Below are 14,559 nucleotides of genomic sequence, written 5' to 3' on the forward strand. Positions count from 1 at the left end.
TGTGTGTGTGTGTGTGTGTGTGTGTGTGTGTGTGTGTGTGTGTGTGTAAACACATGTTTTTGTGCAGCACCAGGCATAATGAGGCTCCAGTCCTGATTGAGGCTTCTGACCACTACTGTAATACAAATATTAAATAAAGGTCCCATGAAAATGAAAACCTTGGTGCAACTTTAAATATGGAGCTGCTATCAACACCTCCATAATTAAATAATAATAGCGTGAACTCTTTCGAAACTCTGTATCAGCAGCTGATCCTTTCCGCCAGTTCCACTGTCTAGAGCTTTATGGGCAAAGTATTACTCTATACAGAACTCAAAAATGCCAGGTGTATGCTGAAACTTGCACTAAAGACCCCCCTCCCCTCCAATTGGCAGCTCCTCTCTCAAGCGGTCACTTTGAAGTGCCACCACATGTGGCTTTCTTCAATTTTTAGTTAAAAAGATCCCTATCTAACAGACAACTTGTTTTTGTTGATCCTTTAGGAAGTCACTTAAAAGAGACTTCACTTAAGAGTAGTTCTACAGTGACCTAATTTGGACCATGTCAGGTGAGACCTATTGTCCATACAGTTTGGTTTTCTGTCCCCAGTCAACACCAGTTGCTTCAGAGGAAGATGTAGAACTCCCATACCGTACAGTTATATAGCAAGTTTCCCAGTGGGGAGTTTCTTCTGTTAAAGCAGTGACTGCAGCCCCTTAAGAAAACCAAGACTTTATGAAGTAACCAAAGGAAATTGTGAAGAACATGTGATGGTTACAGCTTTTGCTTCCACTTCGTGCATCTCTGAATAGTACAATTAAAACCATAAGGGGAATCCAGCAAAACAAGCTAGTGCTCCAGACCACAGAGCGCGATGATCCACAAGGACTTGATAGAGCACTAGTGAGCTTCCGAGGCAAGCTCTTGAGGGCTGGTCCCATACCTTGTCAAAGTGCTCAATGAGGATCTCAACCACAATGTTTTGGAACTTGATATTCATCATGGCAGCGACCGTGTCCTCCTGCGCCCGCATAAGAGTTGGGCCGAATATAACCCCCATGTTGGATGGGGACATCAGATTCTCCCTGCTGTGCTCACACACGCTGTAAGCATGGAAGGAGGAAGATAAAATAAAAAGATGAGATTAGAAGACAATGTGAAAGGCCATTTAAAAATTGCAAGATTAATTAATTCAATTTCCTCCATATTGCTAAAGCAGAACTAGTTTTCCAGTGCCCATGGAGCTGGTCATAAAACATGTATCTGGCTATGACAAGCACATTCTTAGTCTGTGCAGAAAGACTGAGATTGTGATGTACTGGCATTGTGATTTGATCCCTTAGAATGTCTGGCTCCTCTTTTAGAAGGATCATTACCCCAGGAATCATTAGCTGTCCGTGCTACATGCATGTTAAATGAACCATTTATTTTGGAATGATTTATTTAGCCAAGACATGCTTTGGGATTTTTTTCCCAAAGAAGAAGAACTGCATATAAGGATGGAATCTCTGGAAGATTTCAGAGAGATCTCTACGGTATCGTTTTTCTGAAAGTGTCATGGCTTTCAAGAAACAGAGTGCTATTTATGTAGCTGTGTTTAGATTTCAGTGCCATACGCAGCCCCACTGAATAGCACCAACTGTGGAATGATTTATAGGCTAATCTAGGAAGAGACCACACAGAATTCAGGTATAGAATTGGAGTCTGAACTTCAAGGGCTGGGAGCAGAGATATTCTGATGCAGAGCTCTGAGTTTTACTTCTGCCACCTACCTTCTATTGGCATTTATAAGATTTTTGCCAGCATAAACAAGGTGGGGAATAGGGCCCTCAATGCAAAACTCTGTGTAGGCAACAACAGAGCTACTATTAATAATGGGTCAGTCTGACTGCAAATCTTGCCCCTGCTGCAGAGAAGTTTTTAAAAAGATCATGTCTGCCAAAGGCTAGCGACAACTCCATGTACCATGACCATGTATCCAGCCTTCTTACCCCTGAAATAGATGGGTTAAGACCAAATAGCACCAAGATCTAAATCCCCCTTTGGAGCTGCAAAATAAATCCCTGCCCAGTGTGGTTTTACCAACCCAAACCAGACCTGTAAATGTCCTGTTTTGGAAGTGGCTCTTCCAGTTTGGCCAAAGCGCATCCTTTCAATCTGGAGGCCAGTCCCTCCCCAAACCATGCCTGCTACTGAGCAGAACTCCAGCATCGTTCCCTCCCCTAGAGCTTCAGCATGGCTGGCACAATGAACACCGCCAAGAGCTGACTCTCTCTCGGACTCCCATGTGAGATGAGGATACCAGGTTCTGCACCTTGCAGCCTCACATTCACTGTGAAAGGAGGGGAAGAAAACAGCAGCTCCAGTGCCTTCACCATCAATGAACCGATCTTCATTGGTGCTGAGTGCTCATGACAGCAGCTGAAGTCAAACAGAGCCACAGCTGCCCAGCACCTCAGAAAAATCAGCTCCTAACTGGACATTAGGGAGGGTTTGAAGGCTAATGTGCCTAGCACCAATGCTGCTCAAAGAACAAAGAACATTGAATCCATAGTACAAGAAGTGCATCCAGTATGTGCTTAATCTCCAGTCCCAGGGAACAGGGGTCTTAAAACTGCTCCAGAATTCCAGACATAATGTTGTTGCTAATTGGGCTGGCCAGACACTAGGTTTACAGCTCTGGTCTGTTAGACCATATCATATAAAAATTATTCTCTACCTGGTGCTTCTCATAAAGCAGCCACTGAACGGAAGTGGCAGGGGAATATCAAATACAGGGATAGCCACACAATTTGGGCAGTATATTCCCAGCTGTACAATAGTTGTCAAGGCTTAATTAATTTGCCAGAGAAACAGCCTGGCTTCTCTGACTCCCTTTTTTTATCTCTCTGGTTTAACAGGAATATTTACTGGATTCTGCTTACTTGACCAGGTGTCGTATGAGAAGTTCCAACATCTCTCTATTCTTCTCAGGTAGTTTATAAACCAAAGAGTGAATGGCTCCCAGCCTGTAATCCAGGTTCTCAGACTCTGGAAAGAAACAAGAGAGAAGTTTTTGCCTACTGCTTAAAAAAAAAAATAATCGGTGTTATTCTCTGAGGTGTGGGGCCAGCCTGCCAAGAGCAAATGAGAGCAACCTGGAAGGAGTCAGATTACACAGTAGCAAGGTTATCATAATGAAAAATAAAGTGATGTGGAAAGAGGTGAAATCAAACTTAAAAGGGGCTCCGAGTAGGGTTTTTCAACTGAATTTAGTGCTGGTGAAATGTGCTGCATGAACAGAACCAATACAGCATGAGCAGCCGCTTCCCTCGCACACTGACCCTAGGTACCTCAACCCAGATCTAGCAAAAGCAGTTCTAGGGCCAAGCGAGCAATTCAGGCCCCTCTGCTGAGACTGTTATCAGCACTGGTACTTAGTACTGTACATGGGGGTAAAATGCACAGGGTTAATAAGCATCCAGTCAAGAGGCACAAACCAACCTGGAACAATAAAATACACAATGCACGCAGTACAGAGTGTGATCTTTATAGCTGGAAAACTTCATGGAGAAGGTGAGGTTTCTGAAGGAGGGCAAGGGAGGGGGTTAATATTTCCATCTACCCAGCTATAATTGGTATAATAAGATAGAAATCTAGTAACTCTTGGGTTTGAGTACAGTCATCTGGAGGAGGAGAATTTTTCTTTAGCAGAACGAGAAGCAACATTATTAATTTTCTAAGGGCCAAGGAGGTGCCAAGCTGCAGTTCCATGGAGCTGCAGGTGCTCACCACCTCAGGTTTGAGCCCAATGTGTTTTCCCCAGATACAGGACATTTTAAAACACCATCATCTCTTTTATTAAGAAAGTTGCTTAAGTAACTGCATGCCCAGGCTCTCTATCTCTGCACTTCTGCTCTAGATGTAATTATTAGGGTGCAGTTACTTTAATATTATGAAAGATAATTTGCAAAGAGACATTTTAGCAGGATTGATGCAGACCCTGGTTTTAAATGAGTGTTAGATATGGCCTGTTAACATACTCATGCTACTTGCCTGACCTTTGTCAGTTTGGTCTGTTACTTAGCACTAAATGCACCATCAGAAAAATGCATTTTGCATACTTGAAGGTACTACGGGGTCAGCATTCCAGGACAAATCTCGGTGACAAAGAGGGACATCTGAGACACTGCATGGCCATTGGGGCCTGTCACTTTATGTCTCTATTTACAATTTAAAAACCATAAATCTGTCAGGAAATGGTCCTGCTAGCACAACTGGTCCAGTTCGCTTTTTATACATCTGATATAGACACACACACACATATTTTAAAAGATCCCCTTACTCCACGCCCCACTGGGAGTGTCTCTGAAGGGATCCAAACCCAGGCACATAGAAGTACACTGTAATGTAAAGGACGATGGGGACGAAATGGAGTCATCCTTTTAGAATGATCCCTTCAAACAAACTAAGAAACTGGAAGCAGGAGTGAGGTTCTATTATAAGTACAATGGGGCAGCTCCTCAGCTAGTGAACATCGGCATAGCTCTATTGAAGCTTTGCCAATTTACTCCCACTGAGGATATGGCCCAAATGGGTAAGGGACATGATCCTGCAAATGCTGAGTACCCTCAAATCTCACGGCAGTACTGAACTCTAGGATGCCATTCAGTGATGCACAGAGACTCTCTTATGATTTAGCATCCCAGCGAGTGAATCATCTGATTTTCTTTCCCTACCAGGTTCCAGATGGACGTGGCTGGCTGCAATGACAGCAGCCCCTGTTGGATCCCATACACTGCAAGGCCTAGATGTTCATCACCTGGCTACAACATGTCTCACTTGAGCTGGAACTCCACACGTGACACATACTCAGCGTTGTGTTGAGCTAGTGGAGCAATGCCATTCTTACGCAGGAGAGGGGTATAGGGCCTATCAGTAGTGAAGCTGTTGGGACTTACTCGCAGCCGAGACCAGCTCTTTATGGAGTCTGTACGTCATGACAGGTTCAGCTAGATTCCTGAAACAAACAGAAACAACACTGAATTCCTCAAAGAGCAGAGGAGCGGTTACAGCTCTGTTCTCAATTACGTTGGAAGATGAACGGAAAGGAAAGTCATATTTTCCACTCCAATTCCCATGGATTCTTGAGGCTGCCCAATTGGCCCTCAATCCTAATTTCTTTTATTTACATAGCTTTCTAAGTGCATGTGAGGTTTTTACAACAGACACGGTTTTTCAAACAAGACACCATCTTCGCCCAAAGAGTTCCAGCCCCGCCTGGTAGAGTCAAAAATAAGACAATGAGCGGTGAAGTTACCTGAGGTAGAATTTCAATGAGCTGGTAACTGTCTTGATGTCCCAGTCGCTGTTTTGGAGATCTACATCCCCTGGACATTTTGGATCTGGAAAAGGAAAAAAAAAAGACAAATAATACAAAATAAAGTAGCTTTCAAACAAAGCCTGATTTTTTAAAATGAATAACAAAATTTATGCTGGCAGGATATGCCCTACTGGCAGAGGAAGATACAGCAGTGTGTAAGGGACACTGGTGATTCCTCTTGGACAGGTAAAGCATAGTGACAATGCCAACACTGAGGCTTTATCTTCACTGACACAGAGGTGTGCTTGTTTGTTTTTTTACACTGAGACAGCTAACTTGCAATGTTTATTGCACTGTAGAGTCCTAAGTGAAGCACTGACAGTGTTTCCAGAGATGTAGCAAGGTATGGCCCAGCCCTATACCTCCCACCCATGGTGAACTCGCCTAGTTTACCTTGTAGTAAAACTCAGAGTGGATTTGATTTAAATCAAAATGATTTAAATCATGATTTAAATCACTAGTCAGGTAGACTCGATTTAATAATGGATTTCTATATAAAAGTGCATTCTTGTTGATTGTTATACCCTTAATACATATTCTTCACAACTCAGAGATAGATGTCGGTTTCATTTTTAAAAAGTACACACTATACATTTTTAAAGTGATTTATTTTGAAAACTTTTCAGATGAGTTTTACAGCTATATCAGAAAAGGAATGATTGTTTGGTTATTTCATTTACCAAAGGTAAATGAAGCAGATATTTATGCTTCGAAGGTGAACTATCTCCAATTCAACAGGTTAATCATTAATATTTGGAGGATTTTCTTGCCATGCTGTATTAGGAGGAGAAGATCACCAGACAGACATTTAAATTGTTTTAATTAACTAAAACAACAACGTTATGTATTCTGGATTTTTTTCTTCAACGGCAAACATATAATATTTTAACAAAACAAGTATATGAATTTTTGAATTTAGTTAAACATTCAAGTTATTTAAAATCAGGTTTGTTTTTGTTAAAATTGTTTTTAACTAAAATAGTTAAATGAAATATTAAAAAAAAACAGCAAAAATTAAATTGACTATGTCAGCCAGTTCATGAGAAATTTAAAATATTGGCTTCTGCAGCTAACTCAGTCATCTTTGCCTTCATTTTCCTGTTTGTTCATAATCTGGAAAAGAAAAACAAGCTTTCCTGCTTTTTCAGTTCCCAAACGATTTCTCAATTTGGAATGAATTAGTCCAAAGGAAGAAAATATTCTTTCTACACCGGCAGAAGAAGCTACTGCTGTTAAAAGTGAGATTATCACATTAACAGTCTCTGAATACAAGTGCTTAAGTGACTTCCACCAGTTAACTGGTGTGACTTTCTTTAAAACATCATCAGCAAACATATATTTCTTGAATGGTTCACCCTTAGCTCTGAAGTTTATTATAGTTGGCATTATGGAGGGATGATTGCTGGATGTACACATCATAGCCAACTCCTCTTCTTCTTCAGCAGTTAAGGTTTGACCCTGGTACTGAGTATTGAGAATATTTGCAAGAAAATGAGCTGGAGATAGTGCTTGTCCCATTCGTTTTTTTAAAGCTTCTAATTTAACTCTGTCATTGCATATTTCTCTTTTTAAGATCTCACTCAGTTCCTTCCAAATTTCAACAGCATCAGCAATAGAACAGCTATTTCCCTGCATTTTGTTCAAGGCTACAGAAATAGGCTTCAGGATACTCAGCGAGTGTTCAACATTTCTCTTAAGCCCAATGTTGAGAACTTTGGCTGTGACAGTGCCATCTGTTTTTTCACGATTTTGTTCACAAACTATCATCAGATTAGGCTAGTTCTTGATATATTGCTCAAAGCAGTCCACTACTGAGTTCCATCGCACGTCTTGTGGGAGAGTTAGCTTGGTTCCTCCCACTTTTTTCAGAGCAGCTGCTGCAAAGTGGTTGTTACGGAAATATTTTGTAATTTCAACAACATTAGCTTTTATTTCTGGAACACTGAAGTCTTTGGCTAGGAGGTGTATCAAATGAGCACTGCAACCATATGTTATTAGCTTGGGACTCTCTTCACTCTCTTCTAAATAATTTCTTCTCGTCTTGGATACATTTGCAGCATTGTCTGTGACCAAGCTACGTACTAGACATTTGAATGTTTTTTCACAGTTTGTTATAGCTTTTACTGCTACTTCTTGTAAGTATTCTGCCGTGTGTGCATTTCCTGATGTATCAGTTGTTTCTGTAAGGAAGACATTCCCTTCTTCTGTTGTCACACAAGCACATACAACAGGATCATTGTGGACATTGCTCCACCCATCAAGACTCAGGTTAACAATTTCACCCTGCACACTGCTCAATTTCTCTTTCATACACTTTATCCAGCAATTTGCCTGCGAAATCTGCTCTGTTGGGTGGATTGTATCCTGGTCTTAATGACTGAACCATGTTAATGAAGTGTGGGTTCTCAGTCATTCGGAAAGGAGAGTTTGTTGCATAAACAAACTGGGCAATTTTTTCATCAATTACCTCTTTTTGTAATCTGCTGGTTCTTATCAAAAACTTATCTATGCTTGTTTCTGGATGATGGAGATTTTTTTTCTTTTTGCTACAGGTGATATACTGTGGCTATGTGACATACATGATGTGACTGAAACATTATCATTGGCAGATAACTCTGAAGCTATAGAAAATGATGGTGATCTTAAAGGTGGATAGTCTTCAGAATCCTGTGTGTTGAGGATGGATTCTCCTAAACAAAATAAGTCAATGAAGTTATTTAATTATTATCACCATACTGCTCATTTAGTATTACTCATTGCATTCACTGACACGCATTACTACTTTAAAGTTGAAATTGTAAAAGGAAGATCTGCCTATTTCAGCTATTTATTTTTTATCACAACTGCATCTAAAATGATAGTACCATAGAGTAACAACTATATTTTTTGCTTAAATATGAGAATTCAAGAATAGTCCAGAAGGAAGACAGCAGCCCTTAAGAAAGAAGTATGAAATAAAAAAGTTTACCAACCTGAAGATCTTGCATGTTCAGAAATGTTCCTTTCATCATCTTCAATGCAGCTTCCTCCTGAGAAGGAACACTTCTCATGATGTTGTTTCATTCGGGCAACCAGGCCTTGCATTTCTTTGTTGCACTGTTTGCATTTTGTATGCATGCCTGTCTTACCCACATGTAGAGGAACTTCATTAAAATATTCCCAAACTGGGTCTCTTTTATGGCCTGTTGCCATTATAGGTTTTCCCTTCTAGTGAGAGAATGGTATGGTAGATCTCAAATCAATGAAGATTACACTCAGAAAGACCTCAAGACTTCTGGAATATGCTGCTCAAACAGTTTCACTTTTGTTTCTACTGCCTGTCCCTCTCTTCTCACATTTATTTCCAGACTTCTTCTCCTTGTGCAGATCTATTCCGCCACCAACAATCTTCTGTTCATTGAGCTTTTTGAAACTTTGCACTTTTACAGAGAGGTAAGGGATTGACTCTGTGTACAGAAATTTGCAGAGGGACAATAGGGTTGAGGTCTGTTATTTCTCACCTCTATATATTATTTATTTATTTATTTAAAATCATTTTTGCTGTTAACAAGCATGTTATTTCTGGAAACACAAATCCAGTTTGAGAACTGCAAAACTAAGAATCTCTGATGGTATCTTCTAGACTGAGTCCCATTGGGTAGATAGAAAGATTAACCTAAATAATCTATACAGAAGCCCCTGGAGCCCCATAAGATTGGGTCCCAAATCCATGAACTATTGGAACTCATTTACAAAATGTTTCTTAAACATTACATGAATATATGGTCTCATACTATAGAGTTAGAATTTATAATCCCTATTTACATGATGAAATATCTTTGAGCTATAATGTATCTTAATAAAACTATCCTTAGATAGGCTTTTTCCCTCAAAAAGCATTTTATCAAAAAAATCTGATTTAAATAAAAAAATCCGATTTAAATTTTAAAAAATTGGATTTTTTTTATTTTATTTTTTTTTAAATCATTGATTTTTATCCACCCTGGTAAAACTACAATGGGATCGCTAATACGCATTAGTTATCTCGTTTCTTGAGTTAAGTAGGAGGATAGTGTACTTAAAATTAGAGGGAGAGGAGGAGGAAGGATAAGAATGTGGTGTTAGAATGGTCAAAACGATCATGCAACTAACAAAGAGAATCACTTCTACTAGGAGACTCCAAGATCAAAGGTGGAAAAGCCTTAACTATTGCATCCTAGGTCCATTCCCCTGGCCAATGAAGGTTTATTCTCTACTGTGTGTTCTCCACAGCTTTGTGGTCTATCCTTTAAAGCAGGGGTTCTCAAACTGGGGGTCAGGAGGTTACTACATGGGGGGTCGCGAGCTATCAGCCCACCTCAAACCTCGCTTTGCCTTCAGCATTTATAATGGTGTTAAATATTTTTAAAAAGTGTTTTTAATGTATGGGGGGGAGGGGTTTGCACTCAGACGCTTGCTTTGCGAAAGAGGTCACCAGTACAAAAGTTTGAGAAACACTGCTTTAAAGCAGTGGTGGGCAACCTGCGGCCTGTCAGGGTAATCCGCTGGCAGGCCGCCAGAGCGCTTGTTTACATTTGCATGTCGAGGGCCTGATGCAGGCCACAGGTTGCCCACTACTGCTCTAAAGGGAAGTGGTGGAAGCCCTACTGCTTAAGTCCTCTAAAACTAAACATTCTATCAAACCTGTGTTAGGATAAATTTCCTCGCGTTCCACTTAAAATTTCATTTGTTCAGTTTCACCCCATAACTTCTAGTTACTTCCCCTTTAGGCTTCCCTGAAAAATTCCTCTGCGTGGAATCTACATGTAGGCAGAAACATGGAGGGTAATGAAGAGCAGAAAGGACTAAAGTACACTTTGCTCATGTCCAGGTTAACTGGACGCTCACAAAATTTCTATGGCACCATAGGATTACGTATTTGGTTTTGGGGAAGGCAGGGTAGGAGATACAAGTTACATGATTTATGTTAAACAAGAAACAGGGTTGGGTGAGAAATCCAAATGGCTCACCACTATTAGTTATTATTATTTATTGCTGCTGGATTTTCCACTCTGACCAAAATGAGGCTTTCGGTACAAGGAGTGAGGACACCAATCCATTGTAAATTTACAAAGGAGAAACCACCACCAGGGTGTGGAATGGAAAAACACGGAACTATTTATTGGGATGCTGGAAAATACGAGATATTTAAAAGCTTCCTCCTACCTAATAAATTATCAGGAAAGTGTGACTAGATGTATCCGATGTTCCAACTGTATGGAAATCCAGTACAACCATGTGAGGTTATAACAAACAGTCCATTGTTTTAATAAAAATAAATAACAACAACAATCAAAATAATAGCAGCCTTTGAATAGTGCATTTATACTAGGTACCTACTCAGAGGGCAGCGGTCAGAGGCTTACATGCTGGTCAGGTGAATATTCACCAGGAACACTCCTCTTGTCCTGTGTTCCAGCTTTCTGTTGTCTTTCCCGCCAGACAAGCCATCTAGAATGGTTTGGATCTTGGCTATCTTAGCTCCACATCTGTCCTACAATGCTTGAACTGACTGTCCACCAGTTTGTACATCAGGGTCTGGGACCAGGACATTCCCAGAGCAGAGCCTTTGACTCTGGAGTGCATTCCCCATTTCCGGCCGAACACAGCCCCGTGTTGTTGACTTTCACAGCATGCTGCGAGGATTCTCTGTTTACTCAGATTTGTCTGAGGATGTGGAGGATGTTTTGGGGGTGGAGTTCTGGGGGAGGGGCAGTTATTTTGTTTATGCTAACAATGGTTAGTGGATGTATTTGGTGGCTCTTTTACTGTAAATGCACCTAGAAGTTGACAGTTTGTGCCTCTTATAAATGAAAATAACACTGTGCAGTGCTTTGTAAACAGCAAGACCTAGAGAAGCAGAAAAAATTCTTATCACACTTAGGGCCAAATTCTGCCCTCACACTGCTGTAGATTGGGAGCAACTCCAGTGGATTACACAAGCATAAAACTGATGTAAACAGGGGCAGACTCAGCTCTTTGATCTCATTCTCATTTCCTCTAAAGCCCATTTACACTGCCAGAGAGGAATAAAGGAACCTTCATGTAAATGAGAATCAGGACCGATCATCTATGGGGGAAGAGAGTCTGTTTGGCAATTAGCAATGGTCTCTCTGTTTTGGGATCTATTTGCACTCTACAGGGTCATCACATGCTGCACAAGCTACTCCACTTCCACGTTACTGTTACCTCGGTACCCTTTGCTTCTTAGTTTGAAAATGCAGGTAAAATTGGCAACATTTTAGCTTAAAGGGAGAGACAAGAGACTAGGTGGAGAAGAAGTCAGAAAAGAAGGGAAAGAACACATCAGAAAGACTGGTGGAGAAGACCAGCAGCCCTGGAAAGAAGGGCAAGAGCGGAGGGAGGCTATACTCAGGTGACCAGACAGCAAGTGTGAAAAATCGGGACAGGGGGTGGGGGGTAATAGGACCCTATATAAGAAAAAGACACAAAAATCGGGACTGTCCCTATAAAATCGGGACATCTGGTCACCCTATTAACCTGACAGTGTGTAGGGGTTCATTTCACTGTGGAATCCAGTCCTCCTTGTCTTGCCTTACAGTACTAAAAAATTACAGTCCAGTCATCCAAGAACTGGTTATTCTTACCAAAGAAGGCATTCAGCAGCTTCTGCACCTGGATATTGCTGCCAACGGTTCGGTACACTCCCTCAGTAGTGATCCCTGCGCAGAAGAACGAAGGAAAGAATTAATCTAGTGTCTTTTCATGGTTGTAGATGTTAAACAGCGCCACCTAGTGTAGTAAACACATCACAGGCTGTCCCCAGGCCTGCAATAGATTGACAGCACTTAGGTGAAGAGCTGAGTGGATAATGCAGACGAAATCATTTTAAAAAAATTGCCCATCAATACCTCATGTTAACCTGGACTTTGTTAGGCAAAATGATTCACCAAATAATTTCGGCACACAGTTCTTGTTCAGTAGCTAATAACTGAACAATTGGTTGCAAATATTCAGTATTCGAAATCGGAGCTGTTCTGACTGGACATAAAAATCACACAGTATATTTCTGTTCTTTGACTAGATCAGTGCCACTGTAAGAATTAGATTTCAGGGATGATTACTCTCAATCACAAATCTGAAATTCTCTTTTAGAAAGTTCTGCAATATTTGCTTAAAATCTGCTATTACTGGAAACATTAAGGACATAAGAACAGCCATACTGAGTCAGGCCAATGGTCCATCTAGCCCAGTATCCTGTCTTCCAAAAGTGGCTGGTGCCAGATGCTTCAGAGGGAATGAACAGAACAGGGCAACTTATTGAATGATCCATCCCCTGTTGTCCGGTCCAAGCTTCTGACAGCCAGAGGTTTAGGGATAACCAAAGCATAGGCTCGCATCCCTGACCATCTTGGCTAACAGCCACTGATGGACCTATCCTCCATGAATTTATCTAATTCTTTTTCTTTAACTCAGTTAGGCTTTTGGTGTTCGCATCCCCTGGCAAGGAGCTCCACAAGTTGACTATGTGTTTTATAAAGTATTACTTCCTTATGTTTGTTTTTAACCTGCTGCCTATTAATTTCATTGAGTGACCTTTGGTTCTTGTGTATGTGAAGGTGTAAATAACACCTCCTTATTCACTTTCTCCACACCACTCATGATTTTATAGAGCTCTATCATATTCCTCCCATCTCTTTCCTAAATTGAACAATCCCATTCTTTTTAATCTCTCCTCATATGGAAGCTGTTTCTAATCATTTTTGTGGCCCTTCTCTGTGCTTTTGCCAATTCTAATATATCTTTTTTGAGATGAGGTGACCAGAACTGCACACAGTATTCAAGATGTGGGAATATCACAGATTTATATAACAGCATTATGATATTATCTGCCATATTATCTAACCCTTTCCTAATAGTTCCTAACATTGTTAGCTTTTTTGACTGCTGCTGCACATTGAGCAGATGTTTTCAGAGAACTACTCATGATGACTCCAAGATCTCTTTCATGAGTGGTAACAGATAAATTAGACTCCATCATTTTGTATGTACAGTTGGGATTATGTTTTCCAATGTGCATTACTTTGCATTTATCAACACTGAATTTCATCTGCCATTTTGTTGCCCAGTCACCCAGTTTTGTGAGATCCCTTTGGAACTCATCTCAGTCAGCTTTGGACTTAACTATCTTGAGTAGTTTTGTATCATCTGCAAACTTTGCCACCTCACTGCTTACCTCTTTTTCCAGATCATTTATGAGTATGTTGAACAGCACCGGTTCCAGTTCAGATCTTAGGGGACCCTGTTATTTACCCCTCAACATTTTTTATCAGTAAACTAGTTTTCTAGAAAAGTCACAGAAAGTGACTACAGTCAAAGCAAGTTCTTTTAAAGTCTGGACTAATATTTGGAAGTGTGTTTATATTATTTGCACAGCTCTACTTACGCTTTTAAGGAAGTTGGTGGTTATTCAGCATGGTTGGAATTTTCAGAGCAGCGTGGAAGATCTATCACACTACTCTCATTCATTTTAGAGGGAGTTGTGTGGTTAAAATCCTGCAGAAAGCTTTGAAAATCTCACCCCACATAGTATGTTTTTCACAAAACAAATCTGAATAATTCTTTTAGATATTCCCCAAACACAAAATTGCCTGAAATATTTTGTAACCTATTCACCTTTGGCCTACTAGCAAGCATGTGATGTTTCATCCCCAAAGGAAAATTTCTGAGAAATTCACAAGTGAGTGAAAACAAAATGAAAGTGAGGACTCAACCTTAACTAGAGTTTGCTCCTGCAAATGTTGTAATGGGGGGTAAGGTTTCTACTGTTTTGTAGGCACATTCCTTATCCGGCGTCAGGAGTCTTTGATAAAAGGTTTAGAAAATATGACCTATGAGGAAAGCTTAAAAAAACTAGGCATGTTTAGTCTTGAGAAAAGAAGACTGAGGAGGAACTTGATAACAGTCTTCAAATATGTTAGGGGCTGTTACAAAAAGGACTGTGATCAATTGTTCTCCATATCTGCCGAAGGTAGGACAAGAAAAAATGGGCTTTATATGCAGCAAGGGAGATATAGATTGGATATTAGGAAAAACTTTCTAACTATAAATGTAGTTAAGCTGTGGAATAGGCTTCCAAAGTAGGTTGTGGAATCCCATTCACCGGAGGTTTGTAAGAACAGATTGGACAAACATCTGTCAGGGATGGTCTTGCCTCAGCACAGGGGGCTGGACTTGAT

The 14,559-nt window shown here is 40.5% G+C and overlaps 1 protein-coding gene across 1 annotated transcript in view; it reads right to left on the bottom strand.

Moving 5' to 3' along the window:
• The window catches only part of OPHN1 (oligophrenin 1), a 123,795-nt gene that overhangs the window by 15,654 nt on the left and 93,582 nt on the right, over window positions 1–14,559 (bottom strand). Inside the window, exons 16-20 of the mRNA XM_024197316.3 lie at window positions 11,968–12,042; window positions 5,279–5,363; window positions 4,920–4,978; window positions 2,904–3,009; window positions 923–1,082 (exon numbers count right to left, since the gene is read on the bottom strand). Of these exons, the coding sequence (XP_024053084.2) occupies window positions 923–1,082; window positions 2,904–3,009; window positions 4,920–4,978; window positions 5,279–5,363; window positions 11,968–12,042 (485 nt within the window). The remainder of the gene's footprint in view (window positions 1–922; window positions 1,083–2,903; window positions 3,010–4,919; window positions 4,979–5,278; window positions 5,364–11,967; window positions 12,043–14,559) is intronic.

Source organism: Terrapene carolina, unplaced genomic scaffold (assembly GCF_002925995.2).
Source record: "Terrapene carolina triunguis isolate 2854851 unplaced genomic scaffold, T_m_triunguis-2.0 Scaffold131, whole genome shotgun sequence".
NCBI classification, from domain to species: domain Eukaryota; kingdom Metazoa; phylum Chordata; order Testudines; family Emydidae; genus Terrapene; species Terrapene triunguis.